Source organism: Musa acuminata, chromosome BXJ2-11 (assembly GCF_036884655.1).
Source record: "Musa acuminata AAA Group cultivar baxijiao chromosome BXJ2-11, Cavendish_Baxijiao_AAA, whole genome shotgun sequence".
NCBI lineage: Eukaryota > Viridiplantae > Streptophyta > Magnoliopsida > Zingiberales > Musaceae > Musa > Musa acuminata.
The window spans coordinates 31,894,481-31,910,125 of record NC_088348.1 but is presented as its reverse complement, the minus strand read 5'-3'; the positions used below and the strand labels follow the sequence as shown (position 1 = coordinate 31,910,125).

The 15,645-nt window shown below is 37.9% G+C and overlaps 2 protein-coding genes across 4 annotated transcripts in view; both read left to right on the top strand.

Annotated features, from left to right (window-relative positions):
• Positions 1-678: 678 nt before the first annotated feature.
• Positions 679-10,299, top strand: LOC135626872 (ultraviolet-B receptor UVR8-like). 2 transcript variants are annotated; one of them, XM_065132655.1, is made up of 12 exons: positions 679-1,096; positions 1,867-1,940; positions 2,059-2,143; positions 2,380-2,508; positions 2,612-2,842; positions 3,003-3,248; positions 4,101-4,144; positions 6,598-6,780; positions 7,159-7,249; positions 7,929-7,972; positions 8,050-9,355; positions 9,600-10,299. In XM_065132655.1, the coding sequence occupies exons 1-11, from the start codon at positions 844-846 to the stop codon at positions 8,170-8,172; spliced, it is 1,503 nt and encodes a 500-aa protein (XP_064988727.1). In that variant the 5' UTR covers positions 679-843; the 3' UTR covers positions 8,173-9,355; positions 9,600-10,299. The 2 variants fall into 2 exon arrangements, with proteins under 2 accessions (XP_064988727.1, XP_064988728.1); XM_065132656.1 differs by having other exon boundaries at positions 680-1,096; positions 3,009-3,248.
• Positions 10,166-15,645, top strand: part of LOC135626871 (peptidyl-prolyl cis-trans isomerase PASTICCINO1-like) — an 18,508-nt gene continuing 13,028 nt past the window's right edge. The window contains exons 1-4 of one of the 2 annotated variants that reach the window (XM_065132654.1): positions 10,166-10,298; positions 11,443-11,527; positions 12,697-12,766; positions 14,059-14,156. In XM_065132654.1, the coding sequence (XP_064988726.1) occupies positions 10,222-10,298; positions 11,443-11,527; positions 12,697-12,766; positions 14,059-14,156 (330 nt within the window). In that variant the 5' untranslated portion in view covers positions 10,166-10,221. Of the gene's footprint in view, positions 10,299-11,442; positions 11,528-12,696; positions 12,797-14,058; positions 14,157-15,645 lie in introns of both variants that reach the window. The other variant, XM_065132653.1, reaches the window with a different exon arrangement.

Genomic DNA, 15,645 nt, shown 5'->3' with positions numbered 1-15,645 from the left:
CAAGACGCATCTCGGGATGACTCGAGCTTTCTCCAATAAATAAGCTACTCCCCGAGATGATCGCGGATCAGTCATCAAGAGCCTATAACACCTCGAGAGCCTATCGATCATCTCAACTATTCGCTCGGGCTACCCTATTATCATGATACAAGTCCCCAAAATAAATATTTACTTGAGGATTGAACACTTGGGTCAACGGCACTAAGACAGAAACAAAAAGGAACGAAACGAAACCTCGTAATCGTGGGCGGTTGCCATCCCGTTCGCCTCTCGCGTCCAAATCAAACCGTCAGTCTCAGCAAGTCTTCCACAAGAAGAATATTATTATTAACCCCCGTTTTGTCTCGAAGCTTCCAAACCTAACAGCAACAAAAAATAATCACATCAAAGTGGAGGGAACGGGCGCCACCCAGCCCGCGTCTCGGTTGGGATCGCCACGTGGGGTGTTGGTGGCCACTCCTCCCGAATCAGCCTCGGCGTGGCGAGAGGAGCGAGCGGCTTTCCCACGGATGGGCCCTTCAGCTTCCAGAAGCTTCCTGGGAACTCCTGGCCAAGAACGCCCCGGGTCATCCAGCGGCCTTCGTTGACCCACGTGTCTCGGAGTGCCTTTTGTCCGTCCTACGTGGACAGGCCCGTGAAGCACGAATTGATGCGGGTGAATTAGGGCTGTCCTCTGCTCTCTCTCGTGTTTGGTCTATCTTGGCAGTGGATGTTGAGTCCTGCTTCTTTGAGCAAATATCAGCGTAGCTTGAAGTCGACCTCAGGAGATCGAGGGGGAAAAGAAAGCCGAGAAAGGGTTGAGGAGATTGATTGATAGAGCGATAGATAGATTGGGGGAGGGAAATGAATGGTGGGGAGGAGGGGGGAGGAGGAGGAGGGGAGGAAATGGAAGAGGACGGGAAGGAGGAGATGATGGTGGTGGAGGAGGCGACGGGGAGGGATAAGACGGTGTTGATGTGGGGTTACCTTCCCGGAGTGTCGCCGCAGAGATCGCCTTTACTTCATCCGGTGGCCGTCCGAGTGCCGGATTCGCCAGCAGGAGACCGGTGGAAGGATGTCAGTGGCGGTGGATGCGGATTCGCCATGGCCATGTCCGGTATCGGCCGCTACTTCTACTATTTAATCCCTTCTGCTTGCGCTTTCTGCCTCTTTCGATTCGTTTTTGGTCTTCTCCTATCAGAGAGCCAACGTCCTTGATCTTTAGATGCTTGTTCGTGTTGGTTGGGCTTTGAGCTTTTTTGCTTTCTAAATTTGTTTTGCAACCCTCATTTTCAAGAGGTAGATTTTCTTCCTTCTTTGTGTTTTAGATGTTGCGGCGAACTTGGGCTTGCTCATCTTGATAGCCTCCATTTTTGGACTGCATTCTTCCCTTGGTTACTGAACTGATTTTTTAGTATTAGATTTCCCATCCATTTTTATTGTTTTTCATTATTTTAGATAATACTTCTGAGTAAATTTTTTTTCTTCCGTTTAATCATTTTTTATGTCTTGAGTTTGTCTTTGATGATAACGATGATCTCTTTATTTTGTGCTTTGTTTATATCCTCACAAGCAGAATGTTTTTCGTGTGGCTCAGAGTGGTTTCAATTTCTGGTGGCTTGAAGTACAACCTTTTAACATCTTAAATATGTACGCACGATTAAGTTGCTGATGAAGAACGCCGATCTGAATTTTCACAGAATAATGACAGTCAGGAATTATTTTCCATTTTGATGAAGTTATCAATCCTTTTGAAATCTGATGCTGGTTTTCTCGACAGTCCAAAGACCTTGTGGTCATTGGTAGTATTGATGCCCAGATAGCTTCTATTAGATCTGAATGTTGACTGAGTAATAACTTATCCTGCTGCCTTCTTTCTTGTATTAGAGTCAGGCAAGCTATTTACATGGGGTTCTACAGATGACATGGGTCAAAGCTATGTTACTTCGGGGAAGCATGAGGTAATTAGGCCATCTTTTGAATCCCTTCAACTAGCATCGTGTTTAATATTTTATGCTTATTTTTTTCTTTGCATCCCGATGTTTTGGATGGATGAGCCTCACATTTTGCATTAATCAGGAGACTCCTGAGGTATTTGACCTCCCAACTAAGGTACCCATAGTCAAGGCAGCTGCCGGGTGGGCTCACTGTGTAGCAGTCACAGGTTGTATGCCTACTTGCACTTTTTGTTTATATTTGATGGAATATTTTACTTGTCATACAAGAAAAAAAGTTGAACATCTTAATTAGTATATTCATATTCTTTCTTTATCATGGAGAGTAGAAAAAAAAAGAAGTGACTGTCTTGCATTGAATGCTACATATTTTATGTTGCATAATCTGACAAATGAAGCTATCATTGAGCTTTTTGGAAACTCAAAATTTACCTTCCTAGGCCAGCTCAAGGAGAAGTCTACACATGGGGATGGAAAGAGTGCGTGCCTTTTGGGAGGAATGTCAGAGACCAGTCGTCCTCTGAAGGAGCCTCAGAAAAAGAGGAAAAACATAGTGGATTTATGAGTGACCATGGTTGTACCAGTAATTTCTTGTCTATGATGATTCGAATAGAAAAAAAAAAACTTCTTTAGTTTAACATTCTTTTGTGTCTGTTCTCGTGGTTTCTCCATGGCAGTGATGCCTAGGTCACAGGGCTCAAGAACTACTGGAACCATGTCAGGTTTTGATAGTGGAGGTGGTGATGAGAATACAAAGCGAAGAAGGTTATCTTCAGCTAAACTGGGACCTGAAAGCTCTTCGTCTGGTGAAGAAGCTCTTTCAGCACCTCCATGTCTTGTAAATCTTAATGTAGGTGTCCGTATCACATGTGTTGCTGCAGGTGGACGTCATACACTAGCATTGTCATGTAAGTCCATTTCCTTGATCTAAGGTTATGTAGTTTCTGCATAATATAACTTTCCGCATCATTTGGCAGTTTCCTTTTCTTCAATTCTTATTTTCTAGCCTCCTCTAGATTTGTAAATTGTAGGACAAACAAATGCTAAGACATTTCATTTTTCACAAAGTTTCAGATGTAGGTCAGGTGTGGGGTTGGGGCTATGGAGGGGAAGGGCAACTTGGTTTGGGTACTCGTATCCGGAATGTGTCTTCTCCTCATCCTGTACCTTGTATAGAGTCAGCTTCTTTTACTAAAGACCAATCATCACCAGCAACTAAAGGGAAACAAGGTTCAGATGGGCAGGCTTTTAAACTCATAGGAACCTGTATAAAGGCCATTGCTTGTGGGGGTCGTCACAGTGCTGCTGTTACAGGTCAGTATTCATTTGTTACTTCTTTTCTGCCACAATACTTACTATCAGTTGACACACATTTTCAGTGATTTGGAATTAATTCTGTTGACACACTTTTAGAACTCATTTCTTTAGCTAGAAAATATAATAATGCTAACCCTGAATTCTTCCTATGTAGATACATGCATCTATTTGTGTGTCAGGTGAGCACCAGAACATGCGTGTACTGGTGCCATGTCAATCATAAGCTAAGATGAGGGGGAAGACTTCAAGCAGCTTATGACATATGATTTTTTACCATCTTTCAACATACTAGCAACAAGGGGAATAGGCTACTAGATTGCATTGTGTAAATGGCTACTAAATTTTCTAATGAAATAAAGCAGATTAAATAGGTTGGAATACAAATAAAGATGCACATTGAGAATACTAACAAGGTGAACAATTGTGAATTTGAAACTTGAATTGACTTTGATATATTTAATATAGTTAAATGTTTGAGTATCTTGAGGAAGTTTGAATAGAGGAAAGTAGGGGTTTGATTTTGTAAATGGTCAAAGGATGGAAATATAGGATTTAGCATTATTAACAGGAGATCATAACATGAGGATCTTTTAATGTAAATTTTCTTTTATTGACAAGAAGTTTTGTTGCGTATTTCTCCACTTTATTTTGTACATATCCTTTTTCCTTAAAGAAAGATTCCTTTTATATCTACAACTTGCATATACTCTCCCTTCGAAGCTCTAATCCTTGACTAGAATTTAGGCTGCACGCAGTTAGCAGGATGTCACATGATGAGTGGATAATACCTAATAGATGTTCCATCTCTTTCTTGTCACACATGTTGATTGATATATTGTTCACTTGCAGATACAGGAGCCCTACTTACTTTTGGCTGGGGACTTTATGGCCAGGTTAGACTTCAGTTTATTTCATTGCAAATAGATTGATAGTTCAATTGTCGGTTGTCATTTTTCTTCATTGTTACCTATTTTTCCCAGATTTCTCAGGGACTATATCATTGAGAGATTATTATTAACACGAGCATTATATTCTTAAGTAGGCCCAGATGGATCTACACTATTACTTCAACAATATGCTGTAGCCTAAGTTTGATATGTATGTATGTTGTATTGTCACATATATGTTAGTTACTCATTTGCAGTGCTGTTTGTCAGAGAGTCTAGTTCTTGGTAATTGAATGCTGAACATTGAGGTTTGGATTTTTTTTTCCTTCTATCTACCTAGTTTCCATTGTGTAGTCCATGACGGTGGAAATTGATTAACAGGTTAACGGATTCTTGTCTCCACCCCCATTAACCATGTGTAATATGCAGTCTTGACTTGGATGCTTATTGAAATCTTTTTTATAATGGAATTTAGAAGTTCATGTAATATAACAAGATCAAAATTGATAATTTTTTAATGTTCATTTTTACAAGCGTTTCTTCTTACATTTCACATTCAACATTATTTGAACCACAACTATTCGGTTTACAAAAATTATCTTACATATTTTTCTAAATTTTGTTTTTGCTTGCTTAGATTGGGCTGAACTTAAATCTCACCTGTGAGTCTATATCCATGTGACACTGTCATGGGATGATATTGTACTAGGCCTTGAATTATCCTTTAGTCTAAATTGTTCTTGGCTAAACTTTTATGCTATATTTTATGGAATTATCATATACCCAGATATCATCGTTGTTGTCATCATCATCATGTGATTTTCATTAGTTATGTTACTAGCATGAATGGTTTTACTCCACCTAAATTTCATGTCAGTTCACTTGGTGAATTAAGTGCCCCTGATTTTTCTTGATATTTTTTCTGTATGGATTATGAAGTTCAACAATAAGGTATTTATTGTTGTGATTTTTTTGTGCAAGTTCATGTCATCTGACATTACTTATCAATGGTACCTTTTTGTAAACTAAAGAGGGCAATTGTTAAAATTTAGACACTTTCCTATCTTTCTAATAGTAAAAAGATGAAAAAGGAGAGTAAAAGCACAAAATTCACCCACCCACTTACCCGTGCATGCACACACATAGACACATGAACACAAAACAACTCGATTTTCATGAGCAGGTGATTACTTGATGGCCAGGACATTTTCATTAGTCAAAAAAAGAAACTGTCATCTTGAGTTACAAATGCCTATCTATGTTGGCAGTTGGCACCACGGATGACACATATCTATTTTGTCACTTTATTTCTTTTATAATAGAGGTTCTCCACAACTTTGATGCATGATCAATGATTATTATTGGATCCTTTATTTACGTTAGAATTTCAGCGAATCAACAATGTTTAGCAAATCATGATTTGGTAAATGCTTCATTTATCCTATCTCCTCATTCAATAGGTTATTAGCACTTGGGGTACTCATGTGCAACCGTTAACCGTACTTTTCTTGTCAGCTTTGCAATCATGAATTTTACAAATTGTTGCAAGATTCTTAGTAGGCATGTCAATGAACCAGCACACATGGAAATCTTGTTTTGTGTATTCTGCATAGTAACTGAGAATTTTATTCTACCTGATGGATATTAGTAAGCTTACATCTACTTAGGTTAGCTTGCTTTATTTTCTACCTGAGAATTAAGGTGCATAATTCACTTTATTGTGGCTTGAATTCTGTATGCAGGGGGAACTATTTATGAACTGTTTTTCTTGCATAGTATTTGAAATACAAGGCTTTCGTTGGATGTATTATTGCAAATACATTCTCACAGTTTTCCTGACAATATAAGATGCTCTCTAAAGTATGTAAATTGTTGCAAATATATTCTCACATTTTTCCTGACAATAAAAGATGCTCTCTAAAATATATAATGCTCTCTCCAGGTACATAAACCTTGAGCATACTAATTTTTCCCTGACCATTTAAGTTAGTTATAATCCAAGGGTATATACATGATAGAATACCATTAGACTACTGCTGTTTTTATATACCTGGTTTCATATCGAGTTGAAGAATCCATTGTTATCATTCATTCTGGATATGGTAGAATGGATAATGCTACATTTATTTTCTTATTGAGTCAATAAAGATATTCAGAGACATGGAAGGATTTGATGGTTTTGAATATGGTTTCCTTGCAAGTCGGGTGTTTTGCACTTCAATCCGTATATATGTATATGAATTTTAAAATTGTCCTTGTTCATTATTAAGTCTTAATAACTGTCCAGGATTCACATGTAGGGACTTTATAAAAAATGGAGTGGTCTACTTTAACATGTGAAATTGCCTTCTTATCTCTCGATTGTGGATTTACTTTGAAACATCTAAGGAAAGAACTAATTGATCCTTTTGTGTTCTTTTCTTTTTCTCTTTGCCTTCTTATATGCGATTTTTGTTCAGTGTGGACAAGGAAGTACAGACGATGAGCTGAGTCCAACATGTGTCTCATCACTTTTGGGTGTCGAGATACAAGGAGTTGCTGCTGGCCTATGGCATACCATGTGTACGTCTGTTGATGGTGGTGTGTATTCCTTCGGTGGGAATCAGTTTGGGCAGCTAGGAACTGGTTCTGATCAAGCTGAGGTACATAGTTCTCATCACAGTGGTATCACAAACTACTCTTTCATTTTTTGCATAATGAGGTATATAGTTCTCAATATCTGATGTGTGCCTTTGCAACATTTCAAGAGCTTAGTCACAACTACTATGACTTCCAAGTTAAAAACAGAAGAAATATGGTGTATGTCATTCATAATCGCAACAATTACTTTTCACATAGCAAAGTCAACAGACATTTTTCCAGTATATGCTTTAATGAGCCAAAGGTGTAATTAGAATATATTTGGCACATGACAGGCAGTATAATGATAGGCATTAATTTGGAGTATTTTAAAACGTTTATGCATGACTTCAAGATTTGATAATTAGATATTGGTGTGCTTATCATGTTTGTGGTTACAGACCCTTCCCAAGCAACTGGATGCACCGTGTCTGGAAAACAAGAATGCTAAATTGATCTCTTGTGGAGCACGTCATAGCACCATGCTGACAGGTATCATTTTAAGCTTGTCCGATCATGTTAGTTTGTTTTAGTGCTTTAGATTCTGGTCCAACTTGTACCTGCACTTTTCCCTTGGGTGTTTTAGTGGATGTGTATACATTTTAAACTTTTGAAACAGAAACTTATATCAATTGTAATTTAGGATATACTGTTCTACTTCCCACCCCTCAGCCTTCCCCTTTCAATTGAGGTGAGCAAGAAGGAATACTAATACAAAAAAAAAAAAGAAAAGAATTTGAATGAAGCAGCAATTTCCTAGGCTCCTTTTGCAAAAGCACCTACTGTATTAGTTTTACATGCTTGAAGGCAAAGTTATCATTCAACCTGGTTCCAACTGGCATGTGCTGCTTTTGCATTAGCAATATAGTTGCTTTAACCTTAAACATTGGTCTGGTGATAGTGTAGCAGACCTACTTATCAAAGGTTGAGTGTTCGATGCCTCATCCGATATATTTTTTTCTTATAAAAAATAGTTACTTTAATAGAATCTTAAGATCTCTGTTTTTTTTATTTTACCTTTTTGTTTAAATGTAGTATCTGGAAGCTGCTCCAACTCTTCTAAAAATCTAACTCAATTTTGTTAACCAAGTTTACTGCATGTTCCTATAAGACCTTTATGTGAACATGAACTGACAAACTGTATCTGGTATGCCCACTTGTGGTGTTGCAGAAGATGGTCAAGTATTTTGCTGGGGATGGAACAAATATGGCCAGGTACCATTTTCATGCCATTCAAGTCCTGTTTCGACTTTCCAATATTGATTTATAATTTTTTTTCTTTCCATTCACAGCTTGGTTTAGGGGACTCGATTGACAGAAACATTCCTTCTGTGGTTCCTATAGAGAACCTCCAGCCCAAAAACGTGTCATGTGGTTGGTGGCACACTTTGGTTCTTGGGGAATCGCCAACATGAGGATCACTCACTTATAGAAAAGGATCTGTTTAGCAGTTTTGTTAGAATCAGTAGTTATTGATCTATATGCACATGTACATATCAATCAATCAATAGGCATGCAGATGCATGTAACCATTCTTTCATGTTTGCCGCAACCACAATGGTCACTCGTGGATATAAACAGGAAAACCAGTGTACTTTCTTTGATCTGCAATTTGTTCTCCGTCCGACTCCCTGCGGTCAAGTGACCAGGTGAGTATCTACCTGTAGCATAAGGGAAACTGTTGGTTCAACTGTGCCATTTAGTTTTTGTCTCTTCTTCTAAAAAGGGCGTGATCAAGATTACAATTAACAACTATTCTTTCTGATACGACAGCCACCGATGCCGAGTTCATAGGGAAGCTTTATTCTTGATACAAGAAGTATAGCTTTGTTCCTTTTTTGGCTGAACCTGTGAGCATAATTTTCATCATGATGTGGTTGCCATTCTTTTTCCTCTGAATCATATTAGATCTAAGTCAAAAGTAAAAAAAAATGCCAATTGTCTCCAGGATTCCACAGAGGAAAAACCTGGCTACAAGTAATGCTTTTGTGAATTGTTTGTTCCCCTTTTTGGTTTTTATGTCGGGACCTGATATTATGTGAATCGTCACATTGGTTGAAACTGCGAAATACTTGTCCTCTTTTGGCTGCCAAGATTAGTTCAAGTCAAATATTATATTTTACAGCAAGTGGAGAACAAGATCACGTAAATGATCGTCGTTGTCTTCAATACTATCTGCTGCATTCCTCAGGACTCAGGTGTGAGGTGGTGTTAATAGCCCACAGAATCCAAGTTTCCAAGGTTCTCTTCTCCCCTTCCTCTGATTTCCATGGGTCGGATCGACACTTTTTGTCTTGGTTTCACCATAGAATATGACAGCTCTTTTTGTTATACAACTTAGATATGGCAACGGTTCTCTCTGATGTGGAAGAAATCTTACGTGTAAGTAACCCAGTGTAAGCATGTCATATGCTTTCAACATGTCTGGTTTCTTCTCTTCCTCTTCTTCTTCTTCTTATGCCGCATCTGCACCAGCTTCAGCTGCATCGCATCAATCCCTTATTCGGCGATCGGCCGAGTTGCTTAAAGGCTTTCTTGGTGCAATTGTGAGGCCAAGCAAGGCATGTCGACGGAGAGTAAGGTTATAAGCTGCTACAAGTGTGTCATCTTTCTCTTTCTCTCTCTCTCTCTCTCTCTCTATATATATATCCTGTGTTGGCTGCCACCATTAAATTAATGGGCAGAGTTAAATTGCTTAGAATGGGGATTTGTGAATCTAGATTGAACCGTCCGTATATAAACGAAATTACAACGATCACATTAACATAAGTCTTCTAATAGAGGAGAAGACTATATAATATTATGGTCAATGAAAGTTGACATAGTTTTCCTTGCATAACAGCGATTGACATCCAAACCATCAAATCGACGGGCCGGTTCGATTTTTAATCCTTCTCTGATTCACGGTTCAGATGAACCGCGTCGAGATCGCCACCAGAAGGAAACATCTCTCACCCTCTCCTCCCATTTGCTCCCCGATCTCTCTTACGGTTAGGGTTGTTTATAGGTAAGAGGGACAAGAAACCACCGGTGGCCGGCCTGCACCGTCTTCTCGGCGCCCGCAGCAGCAGCAGCGGCGATCTCCGGCGGCGAGGCACGGTGGGGGTTCGGTGTCGGTTCACCGTGCGATCCAACCGGTCTATATTTAACTGGGCCGCTTCGGTTCGTTTGCCACTGTCTCTCCACCCGCTCGCCTTGTGTGTCGTGCTCGTGCGTGTTCCTTGGGTAGACGGAGGTCCCAACCTGTACAGGCCGACTTCGGTTTGACTCTGGACCAGGACCCGGAGGGTGCCTCCGCCCGCATGTGGTCCAGCCTCGGTACAGGATTGAAGAACGCGGAAGCAAGCGTCGCGATCTCCGCCGTCCCCGCAACTCCCTTAGCTCTTGAAGGCCCCTTGCGATCTTGATTCTTTTGGGCGTTCGATTCGAGGAGGAGAAAGATCCGTACGGAGGAAAGCGAGGAGATGGCCGAGAACGATTTACCAGATCAAAATTTCGCACCCACGAAGAAGAAAAAGTCCGACGATGAATCCGAGAAGAGGTTGCCCCTCTAATTCTTGCTCCTCTTTGTTTTATTTGTTATTTTTGCTCTTCTGGCTTCATTTCCAAATTCGCAATTTTTCGTACTAGGAAATCTCTTCCTCTCTTCCTTGCATTACCTTTGAAGCCCTCTAGAATTTTTCCTGTGTGCTTCATGGTTTTGCTCTTGTGGAAGTTAGAATTAATGAGAATCGGTCTAAGATAACATAACCAACTTGATCTCTGGCAGCAGACAAGTTCCACAGTTGTGAATCGTTGGATTCTCGCAAGTACAAAGTGTTTCTTGAGTAGTACCAGAAAAAAAGACAACACTTTTTGCTGATTATTTACTGTAGAAATTTGAAAAAAATTTGGTATGTTAATTAGAGCTCTCTGGCGTATGTTTGTCCTCTTGTCGATCTTTTGGAAGGATGATGTTTAGCATCTTTCCATTGTTAGAGTTTATATTTGCAATCGTAAATGAATTTGCCAACCGGAAAGTGGCAATATGTAACATTTACGGATACGAATTTTGGTTCTTACATATTGGCAAACCTGGCTTTTCTTGATTGTTTACTGAGCTCAAATGTGTTGAGCATCTGATTCATAGAATGGCATGCTCTTTATGCTTCTTTATGCATTGTGTTAAATTCAATCTGACTGTTGAATCAAATTGTGAATCAGGTGATTGAATTTTAGTGCAGGAATGATTTTTTTCCGCTCAGGTCATACCTTTTCACATGTTGGGATTTTCCAGCTAGACTGAATGCAAGAGAGTGTTTTGTGTGTGAGTTCACACATTTAGCCTGTAGGAAAGAAAGGAAAATTTTTTGATAAAGTTTTGATGCTAAGTTTTGCTGGATTTTTATCTTAACATTTAATTCATGCTGCTTGTGATATGTCATACATTTGTTATTTGCGAAATTGTGAACGCACCTATCTCTTAATCATATTATTCTTGTGCCACCAAGTCTATCATCTCCTCAAAAACTGTGATCCAACCGAAGGACAATCTTTTCCATTTGTTATTTCATTTTTCTAAGACATAATAATTACATGTTCATTTAAAATTATTAGGCCTCTCGTGTTAAGTAGCATCATTTGGTCGTTTGGAGCCTGTTTATTTAGCTCTTGAATTGACCAATCTGGTACCTTCTGCTTACTAGGAGAAAAAAAATTACTCCTGGAAGTTTGATGAAAGCAATTATCAGATCAGGAGAGGGCCAAGAGAAGCCTGTCGAGGGAGATCAGGTACTATAATTCTTTGTCCACCGCTTTTTATAGGTTTATACTTCATATCTTTATATAAAAGGTGGGTTTATACTTAATTTTTCTGGGTGTGAGCTTTAAATACTGTTGTTCTCATTTATTTTAAGAGTTCTTCTATTGTATTGGATAGTTGTTGCTAAATAGTACGGGATCTCCGAATTGGATGAATTTTGCTTGTACATTTCTTTTGTTTTCCATTCTTTAAATGCTTTATCTCATGGAAAATCGACTTACAGTTAAATTGAACCTAGATTTTCTCTTTATATTAAGTTTAGGTATGATCTAATGTAATATGGTTTACCCACTCATTGGATTATCTGACATTTAAATGATTATCAATGAATCGAAAGCAAGGAAGAACTTATAATTGACAATCACATATTTGCTTGGATCTAGATTATCACATATCTAGGCTTTAACAGGTTTCATTTGACCAGTTGGTCTTAATCATGGTGCTGGTTTTGTTTAACTTCTGGGTCCCTTAGGCTTTCCAAGTTAGGCGAATTTGTCGAGTCTGTAAGGAAAAGATTTTGAATAAATTGTACCATCGAGCTACCATTGTCCAAGATCTGGATCTGGCCTGATGTATCAACTGAACCAGCATGCAGCTTAAGAAAAGATAAGTGCAGTTTTACCTTTCAAAACTATTTTCACTGTGAAATTTTCTTCATCGGCTTAAGGTAATAAATCATATTATCTAGTATGATATCCATCTACCTGAGATCTGAACTGAAGTGCATGCATCAGCTGATATATTTTTTTGGTGCATTATGACTGTGCTTGCTGAATTATAGCTTTCCTAGTCGACCTCGGAATTTGATTCATTATTATGGACAATCATGGACCTATTACATATTTCAAAAAGAAGCTTTGCAGGTTGAATCAGATTTTACATTTTTACTGTTTTCTTGAATTTATTTTGTATATATCTATAAGATGTCCAGTGGAGACTATGTTTTTCTGTGCATAATGCATTAAACTCTCTCGTCCATCTTGATTATTCTTTCTGTCATTGCTTGGAACCCGTTCCACATTCCGCATCAGTGTAACATTATCTATAGCTTTATTGCTGTTTCAATTGTTCAACATGCCACTTTTGACAATTGCAATACACTCTTCTTAGGCTTTAAAGAATTGTAATTACGTTGCAGGTTATATTCCATTGCACCACTCGGACCCTAGATGGTATTGTTGTCGATTCAACAAGATTAGAACATGGAGGTGAATATTTATTTATGGATCTACCTGCAGGTGTTTTTTTAAGAAGTCTCATGCTTCATCATCTATATTACTTCCAGTCTCTTGACATTTTCACTTTTTCACTGTTTCTATGATTTTGTTACTTATCAAATGAACTATTTGGATTATATATAAGTATATGCAGCTCTTACGCTTGGGGGTGCTGTTCAGTTGCATGTTCACCTACATGAATGTAGGAGTGTTTACTTCTTGTTTTGGTTGCTGCACTTAAAGATTCCTGATTTGTGGCATGGGAGCGCATGCCTTTTTTTTTCTTCGCATAGTGTAATTCGCTGCCATGCTGGTTGCCCTCTGCCAATTGTCGCATGCCAAACATTGGCTTGTCATATGTTGGCACCTCTAGCATGAGTTGACGTAGCATGTGCTGATACCTTTTTGCATGATACATTTTGAGTTGTATCTACATGTGAATAATCAAGCATAGGAGTACTTGGCTGCATGTCAGCTCCCATCGGTTGAAGCCCATGTGAGATGAGATTGGTATGCTAGATCTTCCAGGGAAGTTGAGGGCCTAGAAAGATCAACTACTATTCTGGTCATTATCTTTGGGTTTGGACTAGTTACTCAAGTGTGAGTCCTTGATGGAAAAGTTGGTTGTTGATGATCTTCGTTTTCAATTGTTAATTTTAAATATATTATTAGAAGCAATTTACATAAATGAATACAGCAAAGCTATTTCACATGCATAAAGAAGTTTTAAGGATATGCCTTGCTAGAATCTGGACGTGGTTGTTGTTCGTTCTTGCTTGGAAAGCCTTTTGGCATTTTTAGCATTATATTTATCCTGTGGGTTAGTTTATGTGTCAAACTACCGTGTGATGAACCACCTGGTTATCTCATTACGGGCCTTTATTTGTGTACATATTTGGTTTGAGATTCAGCCATTTTTGTTGGACAGTAACTCAAGGCAATTTAATCTAACAAATGTGTTTCATCCAAAAAGCTCAAATGAAAGGAATTAAATAGTTTGATCCAAAAGGAGTGTCATCTATATATAAAAAATTCTAGTTTTTATAGGCCCATCCAGAAGAAAACAATATATGAAAAATGTGAATGTCCGCTGCACTTCAATGTGCCACCAGCAGCTGTTCGTAAATCTAAATGTGACACTTGTTTATAGGTGTGACTTTACTGAATATTTTTCTCTTTCCATGAAAAGTTGCTAATTACATTTGACTACATTTAAAGATTCTTCATTGTGCCTAAGCAAAAGATTTTTTTTATAATTTATGATTGATTGTTTGACATGATAGGCAAGGGAAATCCTATAAGAAATGTTTTGGGGAAGAGCAAGACGATACTGGGGTTTCTTGAAGGCATTCCTACCATGACAAAGGATGAAGTAGCCGTGGTATCTCCTTTAAGCTGTCTATGATACTTTTTATCAAGTTGAGGCTATTTGCTCTTTCTGTCGATCCCTAGTGAAGTCATATTTCTAAAGTAATTATTATCACATATTGTTCTGGTAATTTCCTTTTTTTGTTGTTCATTTTGGTAATTCTTGGTAATACATTTTATCTTGCTGGTTTTCTAGTTCAAATTTTAAGCAGATGACTGTGACATCTGTTATTTAGGCAAAAGGTTCATTTGTACAGTTATTTACCAAAAGATGTTTTTTGTATTATATTGTCTTTAAAGTTTAACCACTTATCTAAAGCAATTATACTTGCTACTGTTGTGCTTGAATTTTGCTGGTCATATTAGACTCTGTTAAGGGAAATATCACTAGTCAAATCAAGATCCATCAAATCCCGTATTATTTCTATAGTCTTTTTTGGGCCTAACTATTTTGATTCATTCACTACAAATCAGAATTATAACACATTGCCTAACAAGTGCTTTCCTGGTTCTTCATTGGAGATGAACCGCCTTAAATAATTTTCTCATTTGAACCTCAGTGGTGCTAATGTTTTGCATATGTTGACATTTTTTTATACATTTTTTTTAATGAAATTGTACATACTTTCCAGCTTGTTTTGTTGTCATTTTTTTATTATGGTCTCCTATGCCTAATATTTAGATCTATCAAGTATGATAGATATTAAACTTGTAATGGTCACATTTCTAGTTTAATAATACAATTAAGATTTAAAACTTTTGCTTTTGAATTTTCTTGTTGTCTATCTAATTTAAAGTTCAGTTTCTCCCTATGTTGCTTAAGTTGCACTTTCTATATTTGATCTTAGTCATGGTCCAAGTTATTATAAACATCCTATATGGAGTTCTTCAACGAGCTCTGCATTGTTGTCTGTGTTTCTGCTTGGTATCCCTACCTACCACTTTGAAGGTGTTGTCCAAGTGATCTGCATATGGTTCTCACTCAGAGTTCTGTTGGAAAATGAAACCTTGGTGTGTTTCATGTTTAACGTTCCTTTTTGTGACAAGAGTTTCACATAAGGCTTATATAGCCTATTAATTGATTATTTCTTTTGGTTTTTTATGTTTAATTTGTTTCTTTTTTTTTTTTTCTAGAGAGCATGCCTACTGTCAAGTTCTGACCCGGATATGTACTTCTTGCCAGAGATAGTGTATTACTTGGATCTGGAAGATTTCTGTATTTTTATGTAGATTTTTTTAAAAATTTGGTGATGATAATTCTTTGACTATTTGTCAATTTGCAATTGATTTACTTTGTTTTATGGAACCACATTTGATGTATCTAGGACATGTACTTTGAAATAGGATACTAAGATACTTCATATTTTTGGGTGTGAATGAACTTCAACAATAATTTTGCATTACATAAGGATCCTTGGTATATCTGCAAACACATTTTAACATTACCATAAGTGATGTTTCATTAGATGGCAATGCTTTTTAGAGGGAAGCACACCTTTTGT